At 35.5% G+C, this 25,175-nt stretch overlaps 2 protein-coding genes and 1 pseudogene across 3 annotated transcripts; 1 reads left to right on the top strand and 2 right to left on the bottom strand.

Annotated features, from left to right (window-relative positions):
- Nucleotides 1–3,201: 3,201 nt before the first annotated feature.
- On the top strand, nt 3,202–14,104 carry LOC120201370. 2 transcript variants are annotated; one of them, XM_039202004.1, is made up of 16 exons: nt 3,202–3,503; nt 4,386–4,484; nt 5,137–5,665; nt 5,734–6,007; nt 6,624–6,919; nt 8,141–8,323; nt 8,516–9,265; nt 9,389–9,483; nt 9,613–9,672; nt 9,778–9,866; nt 10,329–10,892; nt 11,185–11,259; nt 11,501–11,571; nt 11,676–11,733; nt 12,628–12,901; nt 13,061–14,104. In XM_039202004.1, exons 3-16 carry the CDS (start codon nt 5,250–5,252, stop codon nt 13,666–13,668), a joined length of 3,813 nt encoding a protein of 1,270 aa, XP_039057935.1. In that variant the 5' UTR covers nt 3,202–3,503; nt 4,386–4,484; nt 5,137–5,249; the 3' UTR covers nt 13,669–14,104. The 2 variants fall into 2 exon arrangements, with proteins under 2 accessions (XP_039057935.1, XP_039057928.1); XM_039201997.1 differs by having other exon boundaries at nt 5,734–6,013.
- Nucleotides 14,105–15,512: 1,408 nt separating this feature from the next.
- Nucleotides 15,513–20,781, bottom strand: LOC120183258 (annotated as a pseudogene).
- A 757-nt stretch (nt 20,782–21,538) lies between these two features.
- Nucleotides 21,539–24,159, bottom strand: LOC120201360 (mitogen-activated protein kinase kinase 2-like). Its single transcript, XM_039201989.1, has 8 exons — nt 24,045–24,159; nt 23,860–23,944; nt 23,522–23,668; nt 22,764–22,988; nt 22,498–22,680; nt 22,186–22,409; nt 21,861–21,906; nt 21,539–21,752 (listed from the first exon to the last, which is right to left on the bottom strand). The coding sequence occupies exons 1-8, from the start codon at nt 24,125–24,127 to the stop codon at nt 21,663–21,665; spliced, it is 1,083 nt and encodes a 360-aa protein (XP_039057920.1). The 5' UTR covers nt 24,128–24,159; the 3' UTR covers nt 21,539–21,662.
- Nucleotides 24,160–25,175: the final 1,016 nt, after the last annotated feature.

Here is a 25,175-nt window from a genome sequence, read left to right as displayed (position 1 = left end):
TGAGGACTCATATTCGATTCTCCTAATCAATTATTTCTTACATCGCAATTACATGATTATTTAGCTAATTAATTAACATCAAAATAGCTTTATTGATTAATAACCTTGTAATTTATCTTAATTAATTTATTTTTTACCAATTATTTTCCTCTTTTATGATTGCAATACTGTATCCATTAATTTGCACTTGTAAAAGTACTTTATTAGTTGAGTTAATATATTATCATTCACTTATTTAAAAATAAATATTTAAATTATATACCTTTTATTTAAGTATTTTTTTGAATTAATCATTAGTATACGATCTATTGACCGACTAATCTAGATCGAGTATTTATTGAGCGAGTCGAGTTAAGCAATGTTTGACTAGTGCTCTATGCATGTCACGTTGGAGAAGACTTTCCAAAAAAAGTTTAGGTCATGACGACTCTCCCAATTCAAAGCTAGGGTATATCTAAGACTCAATTGAGATTTACATAATAATTTACAAATTGTCCACCAAGAGTGACGGTGCTAAGATTCGAATTTAGCTTTACAAGCTCAAATACTTGAATCTCAACTACTTATACCGACGGTCGCTATCTTATTTTTAACTATAAGTAAAATCGACTAATACTATATAGAGCTTAATATAAACACAAATTGATAAATTTTACAAAAGAGTGTACGAAACAAAGTTAAAGTCTAAACTCATAAATAGAAACCCACAAATACATTAAATTATGTAATAATTTAGTGTTTTTATTAGAAAGTTCATATATTAGTCATTTATCATCTATTAGTAAATTAATGAATTTTTAATGAAATAATTTTTTAAAGATAATTTGTAACAAATTAACGACCTGCTCACAAACTTATTAAATCAAATTAGATCTTACTCTACTCAGCTCGTTAAAGTCTTGAGTCGAGTTTGAGTCGAATAAACCTAAATCAAACTTTTATTAAGTTTTGACCGAATCGAGTTTAAACTGCTCATGAAGTGCTCAACTCATTAATCATCCCTAACCATCATTAGTTGAATGTCGAAATAAAAGTAAAGTACATATACTAAAATTTACGACAAAAACAAGTTAATATATTAGGGCAGACAAAAAAAATATTAAGTACCCATTTATATATAGTCAAACTCAGATATAAATATGGATAGCAATATACAAGTATCGAATTTTCCTAAAAAATATAAGTACCGATTTGAATACTAATTCTAAGTTTAGGTATCAAATAATGTATTAATCCTTATTGATTTATCTAACAAAGATAAATGTGATTCGTACGAAGGGATGGGCATGGGACCCGAACTCTACCCGATCGAGTTGGATTTTTAAATAAAAAAATCGAGTTCGGGTCGGTTTTTTAAAATGTGATGTTAGGTCGGGTTCGGGTTTAGGGTAAAAATACCCGACCCGACCCGAAAAAATATATAATTTTACTATATATATTTAGGAATAATTACAATAATGCCCCTCTATATATTATTTTTTTTAATTAAATCACTGTTTTTATTGAATAAAAATATTTTTTTATTATTTAAAGTCGGGTCGAATTTTTAAGTTATATATCGAGTCGGGTCTCGGGTGGATGACTCATTGTTCTCAGATCAGGTCGGGTAGACAAAAAACCTGACCCATACCGATCCCTATTCGTACACACTTATTAGTTTTATTTTCGTTTAATCAATTCGCTTATTGACATTTGTCAACTAAAAAAAAGGACATTGAGAATTATACTATGACTTAAGGATTAATATGAGACTTGTCTATTTGGCATGTCAATGTGAGATTGATTAATGATTTGAGGGAACGACTCTTTGCGCATGTGACATGACTTTAAAATGAGTTAAAAAGGAGGTATAAATATTAAGGAAAAGACTGACTTGTATAAGAAGAATTTTATACAAGTACCGCACGAATTAGTGTCAAGTGTCGAGACGTTATGTCTGTAACACTTGATATTAGAGTAAAATGATCGGAGACAGTCGGATTGGGTCTAGGGATGGTAATTTAACCCGAATTTGACGGGTTCTGACCTGACCCGACTTGATCGGGTCGGATTTTTTTTAAAAAAAATTCGGGTTCGGGTCGGGTCGGGTTTTTTTAAATGTACTGTTCGGGTCGGGTCGGGTTTAGGGTGAAAAAAAAACCGACCCGACCCGACCCGACCCAAAAAATATATATAATTTTATCCTATATATTTAGGGATAATTACAATAATGTCCCTCCATATATAATTTTTTTCAATTAAGTCACTGTTTTCATTGAATAAATTTTTTTTATTATTATTTCGGGTCGGGTCGGGTCGGGTTTCTAAGTCATATATTCGGGTCGGGTCGGGTGAAACTTTAATTTCGTCGGGTCGGGTCGGGTCACGGGTGAAAAAATCCTTTCTTCTCGGGTCGGGTCGGGTACCATCCCTAATTGGGTCTCATGTTCTTTTGGGTGCTCCCCTATTTTCTCAGCAATTATTTGTAATTTTATAATAAATAAAAGTCTAAATGTTTTCTTTAATTAAAACGAATTTAAGAGATTGTTTGATAAAATAAAATGATTAAGCGCTGAATGATTTAATGACTCTGTATGAATTGACTATGAATGTGACATGTTGTTTGATAGTGGTTCTGAATGTACAATCCGAATTATGAATATTTTCATTTTTACCTTCATAATGATTTATTATATTATAAGATATGATTGTTTAATACTACAACATGTGAAAAAAATAGGTATTATGATAAAATACCGGGTGCTTAATGATTCAGAATGTACTTTAATGCTGAATCATTCAGCAGTGTTTTGCTGTTTCATTCAGCATAGTATTCATTCAGAGGTGAGAATCAAACACGCTGAATGCTGAACCGTTCAGCATTCAACGCTGAATTATTCTATTCAACAGTAAACAAATGACCCCTAAATAACTGATTTATTAATTGATTAATTTGGATCGAATATTGTAGAAGCAAAGGTGTCCCTCCCAATTTAGTTTGCTTCATTCTCAATCGTCATGATTCGAACCCCTGACTTTACTTAAAGGATCTAATGTCTCATCTCACTAGACCATCTGATTATCGGTATAAATTCAATATATTTAAATTAACTAAAGATAATAATAATTTTAATATTTAAGACACTAGTCAATAAAATAATCCAATTAAGTTTTTTCACAAAAAAAAAGGGACATGGCCACGAGGTACAAGCTGTCTTAGGTTAGGAGCCGGCTCAACATATTTATATTACCAAAAAGTCCCCATTCCGATACTCGACACTTCTGCACTCGAAGGAGAACGAACCATGGGCAAATTAGTCATTTAACCGAGCCAGATTTCATTGCCGATCAAAACACAGGCTCGCTTTCGACCTCCATGGCCATGTACGAACTTTCCACTTTCAGTTTCGAGCTTCGAATCAAACACGTAAACCGAATTTCTTGCCCGTATTTAAGGAATCTAATTACCTCGCTAAATTAATTGCGGCCTCCTCGATCACCTCTTCTCTATCGATTCACCGAAGGTAGTTTCTTACTTACATTATTGATTACGAGCTTTAGGGTTTTCAATCCTTTGTTCATTTGATTTGCTTTTGTTTTGTAATTTTCGTTTTGATTTGATTGTTAAGAGGTTTTCTGAGAATTTATGTTGATATTTTATTTTTTTTGTCAATTGTTGAGGATGGACGAATGAAGTATGATTTAGATGTATAATCCAGGAATTATAGGATAAGTTGGTGATTTTTAAGCTTAGACTGCCTTTACTGTGTTAAATACAGCATTTCATTTGATGAAGCTCTATTATGTTGATTAGTAAAAAAACAATGCAGCAATATTGAGGAATTTAACTGAGATGATATTTTGTTTTGTCTTGTTGTTGTCTGAACCAATCTCTGCTTGAATTTAATTGAAGTAAGGAAAGTTAAGTTGAAGGCAATTATATGTATCCTTGTCTCATGGTTAAAATTTAAAAATGTGAGGAACAGAAGAGCAATGTTGATTAGGAAATAATTAAAATGGGAGCGCGGCTCTTACTGATTACTCTGATCTAGAAGTATATTTCATTTGAAATCACTTTGAGTTCAACCAGTTAAATAATGTTGTTCATCTTAAGTTATAATCTCAACGAAATGATATATATTTTATACATTATTATACAGGCTACTGATCAGCTGGAGTGTTTAGCCAAATAAATGGCAGTGTTCTTCTGCTCTTGTCTGGTTAATGTGCTGAAATTTATATGGGACAGCTTTTTTTGATCTATGATTCTATCTTAAGTCATAATGTGTTAATGGTATGTTTGTAAAAGGTTTAGCTATACATAAACCCTGATTCCTGTATTTGTAACATTCTACGATTCATGATTCTGGTTCTGATATGTTTGTTCTCCTACATGTGCACTGCAGAGATGGGCAAACAACCTTAGTAGAAATTTTTGTTTTGATGCATGAGAGGTGATTTTACATGGAGGAGTCATATAGTCTAGAAACTTGTTTAAATAAAAGGTAAATTGAATGCACGGTTCAATCACTATTTTATTTCATGTGGGTTTTACTGGCGAGTTCCTGAAGGAAACTATTATGGTAGACTATCTATATTAAATGTAGTAATAGACTATTAATGCAATGAATCCCTATGCATTGGAGAAAATATTACACAAGATACCTTGTATTTGCTGCTTTCATTTATTGCATTTATGTGAGGTGCCTTTGCCGTTTTACTTATTTTACTAGTTTTTATAATATATAAAAATCCCTATTTTGACTATGCATCCATTAATTATCTGGTCATTATTTAATTATGCAAATTGATCGCTTTTCAACATGAATTGAAAATGTAAATGCGAGCTAGTGGAGTGCCCTCCTTCAACCTTTGGGAACTCCTACTGTCTAGTAATGGGACAGTAAAAAGATTATTGGCACAGGCTGTGGAAGGTTATGAATGTCATCTTAGTTCTATGGCTTTTGAATTTTTTTTATAATTACTATTGATTATTTTATGACTTAACTTTAATCTGCTACTTCTACTTCTAGTTATATTAATGTATAATTTGTGTTCGCATTATGCATAAAACAGCGTGAATTTTGAGGTAGTATTGAGCATATTTGTTCCAATATATAATTTACCTGCTTATCCGTAGTTTTTTCTCCTTTGCAGATAAGTTGTCCATTAAGAGTTTAGATCAGCCTTTATGTGCTGTTCTACGATATTGTAATGCTCTGCTGTATTTATTGGCCTTGTCAAATTGTGGATTTGCAAAATCTGATGCAATGGCGATGTCCAGCAAGTTTGAGCTGTCTTCCGGTAGTCCAGACAGGCCACTGTATACCAGTGGGCAGCGTGGAGCTCTCTTAGCTGCTCAATTAGACAGATCAAGTAGCTTTCGCGAGACCATGGAGAATCAGATTCTATCTTCTATGCCAAGTATGTCGAGAAACAGTTCAGTAGCAGCCCAAGGAGATGTATACAGCTTCTTCCAGTGCTTGCGTTTTGATCCCAAGGTGGTTGCTGCTGATCATAAGTTGAATCGTCAAGGAGACTTTAAACGGCACATTAATGTTGCTCTTGGCCTTTCTTCTGATGAATCTCCTACCCTGTTGTCAAAAGGCAAGCTTCCGCCTTCTCCTATTCCAGAAGAAATCAAACGAGTTAAGGCTGGTCTGCGAGATTGTGCTGTCAAAGCAAGGTACTCTTTGTAAATTTTGTATTTTGGATGTAAGTTGTCATTGGTTATTAAAGTGAATCAGTTCACAGGGAGCGAGTGAAAACTTTCAATGAAGCCTTATCCGTATTCAACAAGTTTTTCCCGAGCTTGCCGTCTAAGAAGAGATCTCGATCAGAGAGCTTTTCTACCGACCGACCTAATGCCTTGATATCTGGTGATCGGTCGGTATTGAGCCCTACCATTGGTAAGATGGGAATGCATAATAACTCCATTGCTGGAGGTCTTGAATTTGAACAGCAGAAGTCAGAAGAAAGGCCTAAAAGTTCTATTCCTAATAAACGTACTCGGACTTCTTTCGTGGATGTGAGGGTTTGTATCTGTGATATCTTCCATCTCTATGCATTTTTGTCATGATAATTTTATGATTTCATGTCTGCTGTTAAGCCTGATATCAGTTGTTTAGTAAACTTGAGCAATGATTATCTTATGTGCCATATTCAAGTTTAATTTGGGATAAAAAATGCCAAGTTCAAATGTAATTATTGTTGTCACTACTGCTTCTCTTATTTCTTCTCTCTGGTGTTCCCTTCATGTTTCTACACTAGTAGATTTCTTTTCCATTTGTCACTGAATCCAAAATGCACTTCTTTCTTTTGATTCAAGTTACAACTGGTGGTGGTGGGTTGTTTGTTCTTTTTACTCTTCCTGTTCAATAAATTTCCTTTTGTATTTCTCATGGAGTAATACCTAAGTGAGTGAAAAGGAAACCTGTTTCCTGGTACAAGATTCCTCATAACTTTCTCTTTTGCACAAGCAGTAAGATCAATATGGTTTTTTCATCTCATTTTCTTACACTTCTGCATGGTTGTCACATTTTTGGTCTCATCTTGGTGTCTTGGTGCCAATTTGCATGTGGCTTGCCTTTTTTTGTGTTACTATCTCTTGAAGAAGAATTTAACATTTGTTCTAATTAATCTAGATGGATATACGGAATAATGCTCTGGTCAGGCAGCCTGGTAATGCAGATAGAGATAAGGAAATGCGTAGGGTTTCAAATAGTGGTTCAGTTCAGGGTGAAGGTCGAACTTTATCAGGTAGTGTTGATGGATGGGAAAAGACAAAGATGAAAAAAAAGCGTTCTGGGATACAAGCTGATGTATCTCCAAGTATGGTTTCAACTAAACTTGAAGGGCATCGAGAATCTAAACAGGGAATACAGCAAAGGGCTGTTTCTGATACTCGAACAAGGTTAAGTAATGATGCCCATGGATTTAGGTAGGTCTGCTGAAAGTACCATTATTATGCATGTGTCATGTTGTAATTATCTGAATTTTTGTTGCTCATACTCTTGAATTTGTTGAAGCATCCACCTGCGACACTCATGTCCGGCACATGGATTAAATATCCACTATGTTCAATACTTATTTAATGTGAACACCATGCTTCTGATAATAAAATTCTTCTTTAATTGGATCACTAGTTGAAATGGTTGGACCTAGGGACCACCCCATCGGTTCAACCTCTGCTGTGGTTTCAGAAACATTTGACTTAAGCCCAATATAGTATACTTGATATTTTCAGTCCACTGCCAAGACATTTGTGGGTTAAGGGGCTTGACTTATTATTATGATGGCAGTAGTAGGTTTTGTCAGTATTCTGTTACAACATAATTTATCAGCTGGAAATGTATTCTTTCTTCCTCTATTTTTATTTACTATGATGTGAAGGATTTACTGAATTAAGATGTCAAGCTTTTATTTTGTTCCTATGAGTTTCCTTTTGTTTCCCATTCAAGTTGTTTATTTATTTTTGGGTTTCTTGTTCTATTTTTAGCATGGATTTAATGATAGTGCCTGGGGGAGTAACAATATATTTTGGTAATCCTTTGTTCTTTCTTTCGTGTTCATTTATTTTTTGTACCCACATTATATCATCCTATGCTATATTGCCCTTATTTGGAATGCTGTTTTGGTTGAGATCCACATCTTCTGAATGCATGATGTGGGGGTTTATATTAGGCTGAAGTGCTTATTCCTATTGTGCATGAGAAATCTAAACTAACCCCTTAAAGGTGCATCTACAGTTGCGATATTTGCAGAGAAGTAGATGGTAGAGCCAAAAAATTTTGTAAACTGCGTTTTTGAACTGAAAAGTAAACCATATGATTTAATCCATCATGAAAATAATGTTTGAGAGTTAAGAGTACTTTAGTCTTGATTTGACCTTACCTTCTGATTAATATCCAAGAACATGATTTCGAACACAAAGAATGAATGTTTATTTGGGCCATTGTTACACTATAGCGGGATGTAATTTCCTTAATAGACGATCATAATGGTGGCTGTGCTGAAATTGTGTGAGGGGTTTTCTTGTTTGAAAATTTCTTTAAACCTTATATTTGGAACATTTCGTGAACTGAACCTTCATTTATATTTTTTAACAATTTGTTGTCTCCTATTCTTGATTTTCTATTATTAAATATATAAATTGTTATAGGTCAGGAATTGCTAATGGATCTGTTGGAGTTGGAAAACCAGAAGGTATCTCGCAGCAGTCAGCTTTGGGTCCACGGTCATCTGTCCTTAAGACTGAACCCGATGCCAGTTCCCTTCTCAATGATAGGAGGAGCCGTCCTGTTGGTCCTGATAAAGAGAGAGTGAATCTCAGAGCTGCTAACAAGTATTCATAATTTCCTTGATGAATATTTTGTTTTCTATTTTTAGTGTAAATTTCTTTGTTCAATTTGTATTTATAAAGCCTTTGGTTTTTCATTGGGGCGTCTTTATTTCAGGCATCTGGAGTACTTTTCCTTTTTGGGCCTTCTGTTTGTGTACTTATATGTATATACCTTTTGGTCTGTACAATGTGCAGGATGAGTGTTCGTGATGAATTTAATTCAGCTAGTCCTACTTCAAGCACAAAAATTATTCGCGGTCCACGATCAGGCACTGGAGTTGCACCAAAGTTGTTACCGGTTATTCATAGAGCAATGGCATCAAATGATTGGGAGCTTTCTCCCTGTACAAATAAACCACCTACTCATGGTGGAGCTACTAATTGCAAACGCACAGCATCAGCTCGGTCTTCGTCACCACCTGTTGCCAACTGGGCCAGCCAGAGACCACAGAAGAGCTCCCGTACTGCAAGACGAACAAATATTGTTCCAATCATTTCAAGTAATGATGAAACTCCTTCACTGGATACTATGTCTGATATGGCACGTAACGAGATTGGGTCAGGATTTGCTAGACGCTTCTTAAGCAGTTCTCCACAACAAATTAAACTAAAAGGTGATGCCTTATCTTCAGCAGCGCTTTCCGAGAGTGAGGAATCTGGGGCTGCTGAAATCAAATCTAAAGAAAAGGTGAAAAGGTCTGATGAAATAGATGAGAAAGCTGGACAACAGAATGTTCAGAAAGTATCCACAGTGGTCCTGCAATCAAGAAAAAATAAGCTGATGACTGGAGAAGATATTGGAGATGGTGTGCGTAGACAAGGGAGGACAGGAAGGGGTATCAGTTCTACAAGGTCTCTTATGCCAATGACAGTTGAGAAGTTTGGCAATGTGAGAACAGCAAAACAGCTCAGAAGTGCCAGGCTTGGCTTGGATAAGACTGAAAGGCTAGTTTTTTCTTCCTACCTGACCATCTGTTACCTTTATTCTCCCATGATATTTCTTTTATTGTGGTTTAGTATCATTATTTTTCCTGATTGAAATCTCATAGTTTGATGAATATTTCTCAGCAAGGCTGGTAGGCCTCCAACTAGGAAGCTCACTGATCGCATGGCCTATGCGCGCCAGAAGCATGCGGCAATGAATGCAGCTGCAGATGTTCTAGGTACTTACATTTCAAACTAGGAAATTTCCCTGGATTTTTAAAATTTCCAAGCTTAAATTTTTTTTCTGAATTTCTAAACGTGTGATTACATGTATATGGCTTCTAATCGCCTTCGGACATTTTTCTTAGTTGGTTCCGAGGATGGACATGAAGAGTTGGTGGCTGCTGTCAATGCTCTTATTGGTTCTGGTAGTGTCTTATGAAATATTTGGACTTCTTTTTGTTGTCAAAGTTTTTCTGTTTTATTTGGTTCTAAGTTTCCTCTCGCATTGGTTGATTTTACTTTTGTTTCAGCTCATGCATTTCCCAACCCCTTTTGGAGGCAGATGGAACCGTCTCTTGGTTTCATATCTGATGCAGATATTGCCTATTTGAAGCAGCAGGTACCAAAACCCTTTAATGTATTCTGTTTTTACTTTAAATAAAATCATTGGAAAATATTCTTGGATTAAATCTTTTATTGAAATGCTTAATATGAATTATTGCTTGCAATTTGTCTGTTTTTGGCCAGAGTGGGTTATTTCTTTTCAACAAGGTAGGGGAAAGGGGAATTGACCCTAGATCTTCACCCTTCATTGCCTCTAGGACAGGCATGGGTTGTTGGCAATATTTATATTAAGTTTTGACCAAAAAGGCATGAGATAAATAAGAAATAAGTTCCTCTTGGCTTGCTAATTATGTTAGCATTAATGGCTGTTGAACCACATGATTAATTTTCAAGAGTTTGTATTCTTATTTTGTCTTGGCATGATTAAGTACCTTGTTTCTTATTGAACTTGCATCAATTGTTTTTGGTTTCATTCTAATTGAAGTTTGGTCTCTCTGAACTCTTTCATGTCTTTTAGGGAAATTATGAACTCACAAGACTGGGAACAACACCACTTCCTTCTATTGCAGACGATTGTAGTACCATCTCCAATGGATGTGGACTGCTTGAACAGGAAAGAGATGGCAGAATTGCTGCTAAAACATCAACCGATGAAATTCTTTTGGATACTAGGGACAATAATGTGATCCCCCTGTGTCAGAGATTTTTAGCAGCTCTAATTCCTGAAGAAGATAGTGACAGTGGAAATGAAGACCCCCAATTTGACATATATGGAACTGGATATCAAATGGATGGAGAATTGGGATCTAATGGTTTAAGTCATATTGTTAATTTCCAATCTACTGGGCATGCTTCTTTTAATGGTTATAGGACAACTGGGTGGCCAGAATACGATAATCCTGAAATTGATATCTTGGGAACCACAGGAATCAACTCAACTTTTAGTCATTCCCTGAATGGCAGTTTTCCAGACAAACCAATGAGTGATATGTTTTGTTCAGAATTTCAGTATGAGAGCATGAAGATAAATGAGAAACTCCTTTTGGAGGCTCAAAGTATCGGAATTTTCTTAGAACCGATGGTTGGTCTTCTTCTACATAAATATTTATGTTAAATGCTGCATTTGGAAATTCTCTCTCTTGCTCTCTTTGTTGTTTCAAAATCAATATCGTGATCTAGCAATCTGATCATTTCCACTGTTATCTGAATGGTTGGTTGTCAAATAGTGCATGTTTGTCCAGTGCATCTTCTCATTATCTTGAAAGCGTCTTTATTCTTCCCACTGTTATGTTTGTCTTTCGGGTTTTTTCTGTTTCATCCCTGGCATTAAGTTTGCTAATGTATTTAACTTTACGTATTTCACTCTTTCTCAGCCTGACATAACACAGATGGATGATGATGAAATCTGTGATGACATTAGTAAGCTAGAGGAGAAGCTCAATGAACAGGTAGTTACTCAAAGGAATTATCAAGGCTCCAATATGCAATCTTGTATTTACATTTTCTTTTTTCTTTTTTCACATTTCTCAGTATTGTTTCCACTCTTTATTTTATGATAATTGCCTTTAGATATTCAACGATTTCTATCCTTCTACGCTTCACTACTATGTTAATTGTTGAACTGTCTATCATAAAGTTCAAAATTTGTTATAGGAAGTCCATTTTATAATTTTGTTGTGAATGCAATAGGTTTCAAGGAAGAAAGGCTTGCTTGATAAACTATTGAAAGCTGCCTCAGAAACAAGAACACTTCAGGAGAAGTATTGTTTTATACTTTCTGTCCATATAGTTTTGTATTCATTTTCCTTTTAACATAAAGTCATTGGTGCCTAGTGTGTGTATAAACATTTCATTTTTGTTATAGGGAATTTGAACGAAATGCTCTTGACAAGCTTGTCACTATGGCTTATGAAAAGTACATGGTAATTCTCTTAACACCCAGTCTCCTTTTTGTTTTGGTTTTCATTTGCGATCACCCATAATGACAATGTTTAATATCTTGAATGCACAGAACCAATTCGGTACAAAAGCACTTTAACATAAGGATATAGAAACCAATCTTTAGTCTAGAATATTTTCAAAGGATTTCAAGGAAATAATTTTCTGGGTGGACTAAAACTAACTAACAAAGAAAGGAAGAAAAAGATGGAAATTGGTGTGATGACAATATTGTTAACCACAACCAACTCAAAGTTGGTAAAAATCTTCTATGTCACCGGATTGAATTACCTCCTATTGGGTAGTTCAAACTCCTTTTAGTATTCAAATGGTAAAGAGACTACATCTCAAGATGGTTCAAAAAATTCTTTTGGCTGTTATTTGAGTTCAAGTTGATAATGCTTCTCCAGTTCTCGTTATCTTATACCTGAAATCTGTGCCAACCTTGCGTGTCATGTGGTTGAAACCCGAGGCAGTGTACTTTCCACCCCCCCTTCCTGGCATACATGTTTGTTTAGGTTTTCTTAAAATCCTTCTGAAGAATTTGGCCATCAGAACTTTAGCTGGTAATTGAAGATAGTTTAAATGCCAATAATTGAAGTGGTAGTTATGGCTTTTTGGTGCAAAATCTATATTATGAATGGGATATTCTCTCAAATTTGAGTTTGCTTCTAGTTTTTCTCCTCTCTAGAGCTTCTTACCAAGGTGGATAAGTTCTCTCTGTTCACATTACAGCTTTTTATTTTCCTTCGAGGATTTCTAAGTATCTAAAAGTTGGACTGTTAAGTATCCTAGTTATCATGCTATTATATACTGACATATTATGATCTCTTTCTGGTGTTTTATTTTTGACAATTTTATTAATAATCTTTTAATAGAGTTGTTGGGGTCCTAATGCTACTGGTGGGAAGAGTTCCAGTAACAAAATGATCAAGCAAGCTGCCTTAACATTTGTTAAACGGACATTAGATCGATATCATAAATTTGAAGATACAGGCAAGAGCTGCTTCGATGAGCCCACGCTTAGGGACATTTTCCTTTCTGGATCTTCCCGGCTAAATGGTGCACGATTAGTAGATACTCCTACAGAAAGTGAATCTGGGAAGCAATGTGCCAACAGCTTCAACCATTATCTGGAAGGTAGAACTTCAGGTATTTACTTTGATGCTCTTGGAGAAGCTGAGAGCGGACACTTTAATTCCCTCATGTCTAGTTGTGTCTGTTCGTGTGTGTTTGATCCCATGTAATGTGATTATCTGTAAAATGTTATTACTCTACACCTTGCTGTCTTCTCACTCACTACTCTGGCAGGTCAAAATGGGGATAGCTATGCTGTTGATCTGCTTCCACCCAAAAATCAGTTATCTGACCAAACTACTGTGAAAGACGACTCATGGTCTAACAGGGTGAAAAAGAGAGAGTTATTGACGGAGGATGTAGTTGCTGGTACTGGTGCTTCTAGTGCCCAGCCAGGCATTGGAAGTTCTTTGTCGAGCAGTACAAAAGGAAAGAGGAGTGAGAGAGACAGAGATGGAAAGGGACTTGGTAGAGAGGTTTTATCTAGAAATGGAACTAATAAGATTGGTCGACCAGTATCCAATGTTAAGGGGGAAAGGAAATTAAAAATGAAGCCTAAGCAGAAAACAACTCAACTATCCGTTTCTGTGAACGACATTCTTAGCGAGATGTCGGAGCTACCCAAACCATCATCCACCATATCAAAGTCAAATGAGATAACTACCAATAATAATGCCAAAGAAAAAGATGATTTCGGCTTGGATGGGTTCGATGATTTGCAGCTACCAGGACAAGATTTGGGTTCATGGTTAAACATTGATGATGATGGATTACAAGACGATGACTTCATGGGCCTTGAAATTCCCATGGATGATCTTTCTGACTTGAATATGATGGTTTGAGTTGCTTTCTTTGTATAGTCTTGTTCATTATACCGTTGAAAAACAAAACCACAATCACTGTCTTCAAGAGATTACTGTTATGTGGATAGTTGTTTTGCTGTCCGGTCCACATTTAGGTTACATAGATTCTTTATAGGCTCCTCCAGAAGTTGATTTTCAAGTGAACCCATTTGGATGTCTTGAATTTTTCTCTTAAGTTGACGACTTCGACTGTAAAGATCTTTTGTTCCTACAAGTTAGTATGTCTTAGCAAAAATGTATCCTGGCTGTAGCCTTTACAAATCAGAGTAATGCTCAGATTGTACATACATTTATATTCCCAATAAAATTAGTTTTTTTGTTCAATATAATATCTTATAAATGTAAGCATACAAGGTTCTCTTTCCTGGTTTTCTGGTCTTTATTTTCACCTGCCAGCTGCATCTGCCGTCGAAGTTACTTGCGGTAAGAATGTTCAATTCAATAATTTGTCATGTTTTTTACAGTTAGAAAAGATGATTGTGGTTATGACTGGGAACTATTAATTTTGTATTTTTCCTGACTTATTACTGAAGTTGCAGGTTCTCACTTCAATAATCTCAGGAACTATATGGTAAGATCTTTATCAGCTGCATTTATTACCCTCGCACTAAAAGGTTGTTGCATCAAATTTCGGCTTCCTTTCACCGTGTTTCTACGGAACTGACTTCTTACCGTGTTACTGATATTAGTTTATGCTTTAAGTCATTATTTGTAATCAATTTTGCCTTGCATTCCTTGCTCCTTTATCTTTCTCTCTCCATCTCTCTTAGAAGTCTACAATGTTTGCAGGTAACAGTGCCCTCTTTTATTTCTTGCTAGAGAGACCTATCGATTGCTAGAATGCCATCTGCCATGTTCTAATGAACTTGCATGCCGCTGTGGTAACCTTTGTTCTAGTCTTGACCATAAACTTCTCCATGCATTTTGTATTTGTGTTTATAAGCTCTGCTGCAAGAAGAAATTCTATTCTGGGGGTTGATCGTTGATATGATACACACATGGAGATATACCCTCGTAAATGTTTACCTTGAAATACTTCTGTATAGAAATGCAGGTACCTTACAACCATTGACATCTTGTCTATATTCTGTATTTTGTGTCATTGTTAAGTATTTTTTTTGGTTACTGAAATTAGAAGTCATGCACTTTTGTACCTGCAATTGTTGGTTCAACATGGAATTATGCCAATTATGGCGATTCAAGGGCAGCACTCTGCAATGTAGAACTTGCATGCCATTGTAGTGTTGACGGCGAGGTAAGACTTTGGTATCGTGATTTCTACCCCATACTGGACACTAATTATCAAGACATCGATGATGTTCATATTACCTCTTTTACAGCATGATTAGAAGATCGGACATGCAGGGAATCAGGGATAGAAGTTGCAGGAAGCAAAGTAATACTGTACATATGAATTTAGTATCGAAAATATGACACGAAAAACTGTAGACAATAAAGCATTTTATTCTTTGGTGCATCTGGAAACAAAGGAATGAATCCATGTACCACGCCCATCCCTTTGCCTATACAAGTGGAAGCCAGGGTTTGCTTTGAATCTTGCCGGTATGGACCTTTAAGCAAGCTTGAGCCAGAGCATCGAGAATACAACGATAACAAATATCGGCCGTGTATATGAAAGACATTTATACATTATTATTTACTTATGATCAGCACAAGGAGAATGTTGGTTGATTAAGCGCCTAAATGAACAAGCACCAATGTAGGTAACATCATCTTAACACAAAGGTCAGGTCCACTCTTCAGCAAGTTATAAAACTATTCTCGATTCTCGGTGATATGCGACTGCATTCGATCATGAAACAAATCATTTACGGGAACGTGGCATAGTGTTCCTCCCTGACGTCAAACTCAAAAAAGCATGTAAGTTTTACTTTCAAATGCCACAGCAACCACATGGTTCAATATAACAAAGAAGACCCCAGTCATTGACATACCAGAGGTTCTTCTAAGGGGTTGCAACTGGTGATCCTGCATTGCTGAAGTAGGATGAGAGGTTCACTTCCACATTGTCGCACATCCTCACGAAAGACAGTTCCTGGATTCAGATTGAAAGTGTATATGTTAAGGCTCTATCGGTATCCATTTACTCGACAACAATAGGGCCAGGTCACAAAATGATGCCGATATTTACGTACCAGTAGTTACCGAGCAGACTTTCTTTCCTTTGGGTCTTTCTTGAGGCTGTCATTTGTGAAAGGAACAATAGCTTAGCTTCAAGAACACAAAAGTTCAAGCAATTCAATAAAGTCTAAGTAATAAAACTAAATAACTTGTTATGGTGCAAATATGACAGAAATCCATTTCAAGTGTACTAAACCATAATCCTTACCATGCAGAAATAAAAGAGCAGAACTCTGACGAAAATTGATCTGAAGGTGCTGGTCCTTCAACAATATATTCCATAAGCTCGTAGAAGCTCGACCATCCTTCCGCCTGCTCAGGCGGCGAATATGGGAATTTACTGGTTGCACACTCGAGCAACACTATCCCCAAGCTCCAAATGTCGGCGTCAACACCATAACTGCTTCCACAAATTCTCTCAGGCTACAAAGGAAACAAATAGCAGAAATTACGAAGCTAACGAGCTTTAAACAAGTAAAATTAAGACACCATAAATTACTTACAGACATATAGTTGTATGTTCCAACAAAAAGTGTTCGCTAGTCCTAAGTAGCTTATCAGTTCTGCACTCCTGCCGAAGTCGGTGATCTCAACTTCCCCCCTGTGATTTATCAAGTTCGAAGGCTTTATGTCTCGATGGATAACATGTACTTCATGATGAAGATAAATCAAGCCCTTGAGTGCCTGCATTAAAGAGAAGAATTTCAAGTTGCCAATCAGAACACATCTAAGAACAACCTATAATCAAAACAAAGTCCAAACGTACCGACCTTTTTACAGATTGCGGCAAGATAGGGTTCGGGAATCGATTTAACCTTCTTCAGAAAGTCTGCAAGGGATCCACCATCCATATACTCCAAGATGTTTGAAATGACACGTTCCTATAGGAAGACCAATAATGAACAACAACATACGGACATTGAGACGATTGAATCGATCTCCATTTTCTTGCAATTTGCCTGTGAACAGACTCCTTAATATCCATTTCAAGGATCTGTTATAAGAATGCTGTGTTAGAACTCAAAACTTACATATGGAGCTAAAACATTATTACCATTGAGATGATACATGTAAAGTTGTGGAAATATTGTTGACAGAACAGAAGTTATTCCCTAAACCACGTTCTTAGATGGATAACTCGAACCGAAAAACACATAAGAAAAGGAAAATAAAAGCAGTGTTGAAGCTAGGCTATATTACCTTTAATGCAAAAAGCTGGCCAGTCCATTTGTGTTGGACCAATTGCACAGTTGTACTATAACCTTTACTGATAACTTTAATCACATCCAAATCTTGTAATAATATGACAGTAGGAAGCTTAGGAGGAGGAGGAACAGGAGCAGAAGCAGCAGGACGAGAACATAAACATTTTCGAACAAGTTGAGTAGCAGCAGGACGAGAAGATAGTAATTCAGGAGGACCATAAGCACAAAGACTAAGGCGATATTGATTTTGTATGAGCTCGAATGGGGTGGATACGAATTTCGAGCGACAAACATCCTTAGCAGCTTCATCATCCCAAATCAAATCATTCCACCACTCTATTTCTCCTATAATCGTCTGTAAGAAATTTGCACTTCTCAAGTCAAATGGAAGTTGCCTCAACAAGGGGCACTCGGATACTTCAATCTCCAACAGAGAAGGAAAGCACCTTGATGATGGACAAATGCGTTTCAGATTTAGCAGGCGAGTCAAATGAATGGTTTTCAACCCGGGGAATGCCGTTTCATCACTTGTAACTTCCTTAAGCGCCTCACAGTTGAAAATTTTAAGAATCTCGAGGTTTCTAGCATAAGCAAGGGCGTTAAGTTTCAACAACTGAGGGCAAACTCCAATGCATACCTTACACTAAGGTTGCCAAGCTTACAGCCTGCTGATACTTTGAACTATTTGAGTGAACTTCTTCTGTAAAATGTAGCGAAATCAAGCCACTGCATTCCATGACTGTTAATTTTCCAATGCAACTCCTTAAAATGTAGGATTGCAGAATTTTTTCCAAGGAAGGGGCACAGAATATGGTGATACCTATTTTGTTTATGTGATTCAAACACTCCAACGCTTCTAAAAAGTCGATTTCATCGTAAGGTGGACTTTCAACCGAACCAAAGTACTCATTGACCCCATTTATTTTACTATAAACTTGCAAAAGTAAAAGATTAGATATCACCTCCTTTGGAATCCGTTTAAGATTCATAGTATAATCTCACAGCAAACACCTGAGGTTTCTCAAATTTCCAAGGTCAGTAGGCAACTTTTTTAGGCCTGTAAATGACAGATTAAGATATTTCAAAGTTTTAGCATTTCCAATATTGGAAGGTAACTCAACTAAGCTTCGGTTACCTGACAAATCCAAAACTTTCAAAGCCGGCATAGAATCGAAGAATCCGTCGGGAAAAGGTTTCAGCTCTCCTTCTCTTAAGAGCAAAGTTGTTAGATAAGGACAAGATGGTGAGTGACTTATGTTCACTTTGGTACTGATACAACCAAAAAAGGAAATCCAGTTTGCCTCTTCCCATTTTCGGAGTTCTCGAACCGTAAGCCTTCCGGTTTTAGCTACCAAAACCTTGTTCTTCTTTCGTCCTTGATCCCGGGCCAACCACGGGGCCATGTGACGGAATATGTCATGCATCCTAACACATTGCTTAGATTCATCAGTTTCAAGTAAATAAGCAGACTTTAAAGCATCAACTATAAATCCTCCCTGATCACATGGATTTGATCCATCTAAGAAACCTTCTCCTACCCAAAGGTCGATAAGTTCATCGATTCTAATGTTATAGTCATCAGGGAACAGAGAGCAATACAGAAAGCAGTTTTGGTCTTTGGCTTCTTTCAAGTTATCATAGCTAAATTTGAGAAGTGGAAATACATGACCTCCCATTCCTGCAATCTCTGATGGATGAGTACGTAACAGTTCCATGGTGTGACGCCATTGTCGAGAATTGTCTAAACCGGCCATGGCTCTTGCAAAAGTGAGGAGAGCAAGTGGCATCCTAAACAAACTCAATGCCTCCTACAGTCATCCTAAACAAACTCAATGCCTCCTCTGCTGGTAAACACTTGACTTCAATCGTCTCATGAGCTGTGCTGAAAAAGTTCAAGTACAACTTCAGTGATCGGGTCGTGAATATTACTTTAGACTGGTTCCGATCCAGACAGTTTGATGCCGAGTCTTATGAGATCAAAGGGTTCCCATACATTGTCCAGTAAAAACACAAACTTGATGCCTTTCAAAACTCTAAAGATCTCAGACCCTTTCTCGTCCTCGCCTGACTGGTTCCATATGTCATCAGGTATGCCCAGTTTCTTCCTTATCAACTCTTGAGTTCTGTATGTAACCCTCTCCTGTAGGCACCATGGCCCAAATGACAGCATCAAAATCATGGCTTCTCCTATGGAATTCATTGCAGACTTTCTTCAAAAGGGTCGTCTTCCCCACACCGCCTTGTCCACATTATCTAATGGTTCTAACATTTTCATTCTCAATTGCTTCCCATACCTTCTGAACCGCAGAATCCAAGCCAACAGTGTTCTCCAATGGCCACTCGGGCATTAGACGTGGTAGCTTCAAAACGATGGCGGAGTCTGAGTAGAAAGGCTCCGCCTTACGCAGCAGCTCCATCACGGAATCCATCTTCTTAACGAATCGCTTCCCGATCTCGTAGGTGGACTTCAGGTTCCTCGGGCAGCAATCTCCTACACATTTGTTTTTGAGTTCATCGTCGCCTTGTTGAACAATCATGTTCAGTTCGCCGAGCATGGTTTCTGCACGTGTCAGCCATAGCTCCACGTCCTCCGTGCGTCTCAGTCGTAATTGTTGTTCCGGAGCTTCCCCCTCCGCCTACAGGCGGGTTCCAATGTCCATATGGGGCTCAAGCAATCCATGGGTGTTCTTTCATCTAAAAAATTCATGAAGCTGGTAAAAGGTTAGAACAAAAAGATGAGTCGAAAGAGACGAACCCTTTTACTTTTCGAATACTACATAGTTGCAGCAAGAAACCATTGTGAAATAGCAGTTAATGGTAAATTCTTCGTCAATGGTAGGAGAGATGTAAATATTTTTATGGGTAAATTACGAGTTTAGTACTCAAATTATCAATTTTAATATTTTTTAGTTTTTAAAATTATATTTATAATTTAATTTTTGTTTCATTTTAATACTCATCTTTAAAGGCTTTAGTTTAGTTTTAGTTTAGTATACATTTAAAATTTAACGTTAAGTTTTAAAATTTTTAAAAATTTAGGTACTAAAATAGACCAAAAGTAATAGTTTAAATGTTAAAACAAATCACAAATGATAATTTAAATAATAAATGCATTAAGTTTTAACGAAAATGTATTAAAATAAAATAAAAATTAAACGTTAAGTATAATTTTAAAAAAATTAAAAATTAAAATATTAAAATAGATTAAAACTAATAATTTAAGAACTAAATGCATCATTTATCATATTTCTAATCATTACACGCCAACACTGGTAAGAAAGTTCAATCAATTTTAGTAGTGTTTTTTTAGTTAAAAAAACGCGGCATTCGCCATTTTCTAAGAAGCTTCGACTTTTGCAATATATATTTTTTATTTTAAGGTAAATGATTAAACTATCATGATTAAAGTACCCAAATAGAGTATCATAATTAGTTATAAAATGATCATTTATAATTTATATGTTGATTTGTTAAATCTTTTTACTATTAAAAAATTATAAAATTATCACCCGACTATTCATATACTCTAAAATTATATTTTTTTTATTAAAAAATTAACGATCGTCTAAACTAACTGTTGTCATGATTCTGATAGGAGGATATCGTTTGTTGGGACTTCAACCAGCTCTTTCAGAAATTCAACCGTCCGCAAGGAAGTCCACAACTGGTTAAAAGCAGCAGCTAAACATATCATATCCTTATTACAATTCAAGCACATGCAGCCATGCACGATTTTACGCCCCATAACCTTGACATAATAAAACAATACGAAAATGAAAGTTTTCACTTTCTATTATCCAATTTGGTACGCAGTGCCGTGGCTGGGGCGGTGCGAGATGGGCGACCGCGTAAGCCCCCAAAAAATAATACCCCAAAAAAGTATATTTATAGTGGTGTTTTTCCAATAAACGCCACTATAAATGGACTTATTGCGACATTTTTTAAAAAAAAGCGCCACTATTGTTGCGGCTTTTATTGAAAAAACACTACTATAGATGAACCTATTGCGGCGTTTGTCAAACAAACACCATTATTGTTGCCCCTAAATCGAATATATCTAAAAAATAGGGACCCTTTTTAAGAATTTGTACAAGACTCCCGACAACCTAACCACGGCCCTGTTGGTACGATTCCGATTTCAAGAAGTTCAGAAAATTGTTCTTGGATATACGATAGCATTACCTTTCAATTACTAAAAACCGACACGCAGCAATAAGCCATAACTCGCACCGAGTCCACAAGCAAGAACATCTTTGATGCCTAAATTCGGGCATCATCATCCAGCTATTCAGATAAATCCCACACTGTTGTCTCAAAGACAACTACAAATCATCCAAGCTTACTTCTTTTAAAGCCTAACTGATAATTTCTTCTGTCCAAACTCTGCCAAAGAGGTGTGTTAGCTCCCCTAATAAATTATTAATTACAACTCACGCATGAATGGCTTGCTTATGTTAGAAAAACAAACAAATTAAAGGGGGGAAAAACAGAAACCTTGAGAATTACATAACTGTGATCAATCCCACAACAAAACATGTCAAAATTAAATTCCAAAGTACGGGTTATCAAATATCATAGAGCAAGCTCAAATGGTAAAATTACAATATCGGACATACCACATAAATTCTAAAGTGTTGCGAGTGGTGATCCAGCATCGTTGAAGTAAGATGTGAGATCAACATTCGAGTTATCGTACATGTTCAAGAAAGGCAAATCCTGTATTCACATTGAAATCACATGTGAAGCATCTTTAACAGATATTTAATCAATTCTTTATTGCTTCAGAATAACGGAGACAAAAAAAAAATCAAGATATTTACATACCAGCAGTTCCTGGGCCGACTTTCTCTCATTTGGGTCTTTCTTTAAACTGACATGGATAAATGAGAAGGCAATTAAAAAACAAAAACCAAGATTGGGCTTGGAAAAATTGTACAATCGAACATGTTATAAAATCCTCTTGAAAGAAAAATATACCAATGGCATAGACTATCATTCTAATAATGAAGGAAATCGATAAATGATCTCCCTTGACAGACTACATATTTGAAGATAACTTTACTTTAATACAAAACTTGCCAACTCATGAGCACGAAAAATTCTAGAACATAAGGCAATAGTATCAAGTAATTCAAAACATAATCCTTACCATGCAGAGATAAATGAACAAAACTCAGGAGAGAACTGATTTGAAGGTGCACAAGGTGGTGGTTGTTCAACAATTTCTTCCATGAGCTCATAAAAATTTGTCCATCCTGCTGCCTGATCTGGTGGGGAATATGGGAACTGACCAGTTGCACATTCAAGCAACACCAGTCCCAAACTCCAAATATCACTCTTATTGCCATAATTGCCACCAATAATTCTCTCAGGCTAGAAAGGAAGAAAATTTAGAACAAATAAGAATAACATAAAACTTAGCAACTAAAAGAACATTATTTTGGTAAATTAAATTACTTACAGACATATAGTTGTATGTGCCAACAAAAGTGTTTGCTAATCCCGAGGTGTTCGTCATTATTGCACTCACACCAAAGTCAGTGATTTTGACTTCTCCTCTATGATTTATTAACAGGTTAGAAGGCTTTAAATCACGGTGGATAATGTGTTTTTCATGATGAAGATAAATCAAACCCTTGAGCACCTGCATTAATGAGAAGAATTTAACACTGCAAACCATAACATTTAGTATAAACTCTAATTGATTTGAAGTTCAAATTTACAAACCTGCTTACAAATCATTGCAAGACAGGGTTCATGGATTGATTTAACCTTTCTCAGAAAGTCTGCTAAGGATCCACCATCCATATACTCTAAGATGATTGAAATGCAGCCATTGTTATAGAAAGACTGATAACAAACAACAACATATGGACACTGGGAGGACTGATTTATTTTCAATTCTTTTGCAATCTGCTTCCGAGATGACTCCTCAATATTCATTTGAATAACCTAACAAAGTGATACATGTCAGAAATTAAGAGTTGTGAAGACAACATGGAGATGCAAAACTAATAACTCATTTCTATTGTAATTTTTTTACAACCAAATCTGTTTAGAAGAATGGATTCTATCACAAAAAGAAATTCTGGACATGCTTCATGAATTCTTAGTTTAGCCTACAACAGTTGCCTTGCTAGAACAGGATACTGATCATAATACAATTGTGAATCATGATGAAGGAGAAATTCTTTGTTATCTTTATTATGATCAAACCTATCAATAAGTTTTCAAGGAACCAAGGCCCCTGACTTGAGTTGACAAATGGTAAAATGATAAAATAATCGAAGTCACACTTTTGCAACCAAGAGAGGTTCCAGCTTCACAACATGTAATTTCATGACGGTAGAGGTGATATAAACAAAACCAAGTACATGTTGTGTTCGAAGAGCAACTAGTTCTTGCTTAACTAAAGAACATGCATCAGAACATTCTAATACCACAAATATACAGAAGGTGTTAAAAACTTGGACATGGAGATGTACCTTCAATGCAAAAAACTGGCCAGTCCATTTGTGTTGGACCAGCTGCACAATTCCACCATTACCCTTGCCGATGACTTTTATGGCATCTATATCTTCCAAACTCAGTTGATTATCATTGTCAGCTTCCGATGGCTTAATAGGCGGAGGCTAAAACCAAAAACAAACACAAAATTAAGATCTTCGAAGCATAAAATTTACTAAAATAAAAATCAAACAGCTTTCCTCAATTTGGTAATATCTATTTAACAAGATCAATTTAGTGATACGTGAAAAGTAAAAAATAATATCCGAACAACAAAAAAACACTAAAGAGGAAAAGGAAAAATGAAAATTCTTACAGCTTCAGGTTCAGATTGAGAGACGATTCGAACACCGTCCTTGTTGACTAGAAGATCGCCGTCTTTGAATGTGCCGCTTTCCGTTCTGCCATTAAAAAATTCATCACCAAAAATCAAATTTCTAAATAAAGAAAAGCAGAAACATTGAATGAGCGGACCTAATAATTAATTAAATTAATCATTACAGAAATTTGGAGAAGGAGATCTCGTCTGCAGGAGGGAGGGAGAGCTTCAAATTAGGGATTGAAATTCCCTTTCCCTTCGTCATTTTCTCTTTCCAGCTGATTGGATGCAAATCAGTTCTCGCTATTGGAGAGGGCTTCCAATTTTAACTTGATTTTGTTAACGAAATATTTTAAAATATTTAGGGTAAATTACGCATTTAGTATCTAAACTATCAGTTTTTTCGTTTTAGTACCTAAACTTTTATTTTTTTTAAATCATATCTAACGTTTAGTTATTATTTTATTTTAATACCTTGCAGTTAAAAATTAACGTATTTAGTACATAAACTATCAAATTTGGTCTGTTTTAACACCTAAATTTTCATTTTTAAAAAATTAACGTTAAATTTTGAATATGTACTAAAATGAAACAAAAAACTAAACTTTATATACTTTTGAAAAGAAATAAAAATTTAAGTAATAAAGTGTATCAAAACTATAGTTTAAATACTAAATACATAATGTATCCAAATATTTATCACTTCAATGTTATTTAATTAATAAGATATATTTGTTGTTCTTTTTTTCTTTCTAAAAGAGTAAGATATATATGTTCGAATGGTAAGCTTAGACTCTTAATAATTTTGGGGTAAACTGCTTATTTGATCTCTCATCTATTACTTAATTTTTGTTTTGGTCACTCAAGTATTTTTTTCAAATCATACCTAACATTACGTTTTAATTTTATTTTGGTCACCCATTATTAAAAAAATTGTGACATCGGCATGATATTTTTTAAATTATTTTTTAATATTGATATGACACTATCTTATAATGGCATGTCAGTATATGACGAGCAACTAAAACATAATCAAAACGTAATGTTAAATATGATTTTGAATTCAATAAAAAAGGTATGATTATAAAAAATAGTAATAATTGGATAGTCAAAACAGAAACTAAATAATATGTAAATTACCAAATATATAATTTACCCTAATTTTTGTTGGAAAACTACTGCTACTAGAATCAATTTATGTTAATCATTATTCAGTAGTATATTTTTTAGGAGAATTCTAACTAAAAAATATATGGTTACAGTACATAAATAGTCTCACGATTATAAAATATTATTTTATTAAGTTCTTAAAC

This window comes from Hibiscus syriacus, unplaced genomic scaffold (assembly GCF_006381635.1).
Source record: "Hibiscus syriacus cultivar Baekdansim isolate YM2019G1 unplaced genomic scaffold, ASM638163v2 tig00000340_pilon, whole genome shotgun sequence".
Classification (NCBI taxonomy): Eukaryota; Viridiplantae; Streptophyta; class Magnoliopsida; order Malvales; family Malvaceae; genus Hibiscus; species Hibiscus syriacus.
Note: the sequence above shows the minus strand (reverse complement) of the source record. Positions and strands in the feature narration are given on the sequence as shown.

Coding starts and splice junctions, on each gene's coding strand:
- LOC120201360 (XM_039201989.1), bottom strand. CDS start 24,127: ATGACGAAGGGAAAGGGAATTTCAATCCCTAATTTGAAGCTCTCCCTC. Junction 23,945..24,044: donor ATCTCCTTCTCCAAATTTCT/GTAATGATTAAT, acceptor TTTTAATGGCAG/AACGGAAAGCGGCACATTCA. Junction 23,669..23,859: donor CTCAATCTGAACCTGAAGCT/GTAAGAATTTTC, acceptor TTTTGGTTTTAG/CCTCCGCCTATTAAGCCATC.
- LOC120201370 (XM_039201997.1), top strand. CDS start 5,250: ATGGCGATGTCCAGCAAGTTTGAGCTGTCTTCCGGTAGTCCAGACAGG. Junction 9,484..9,612: donor TGCAGCTGCAGATGTTCTAG/GTACTTACATTT, acceptor CATTTTTCTTAG/TTGGTTCCGAGGATGGACAT. Junction 11,734..12,627: donor TGGCTTATGAAAAGTACATG/GTAATTCTCTTA, acceptor ATCTTTTAATAG/AGTTGTTGGGGTCCTAATGC.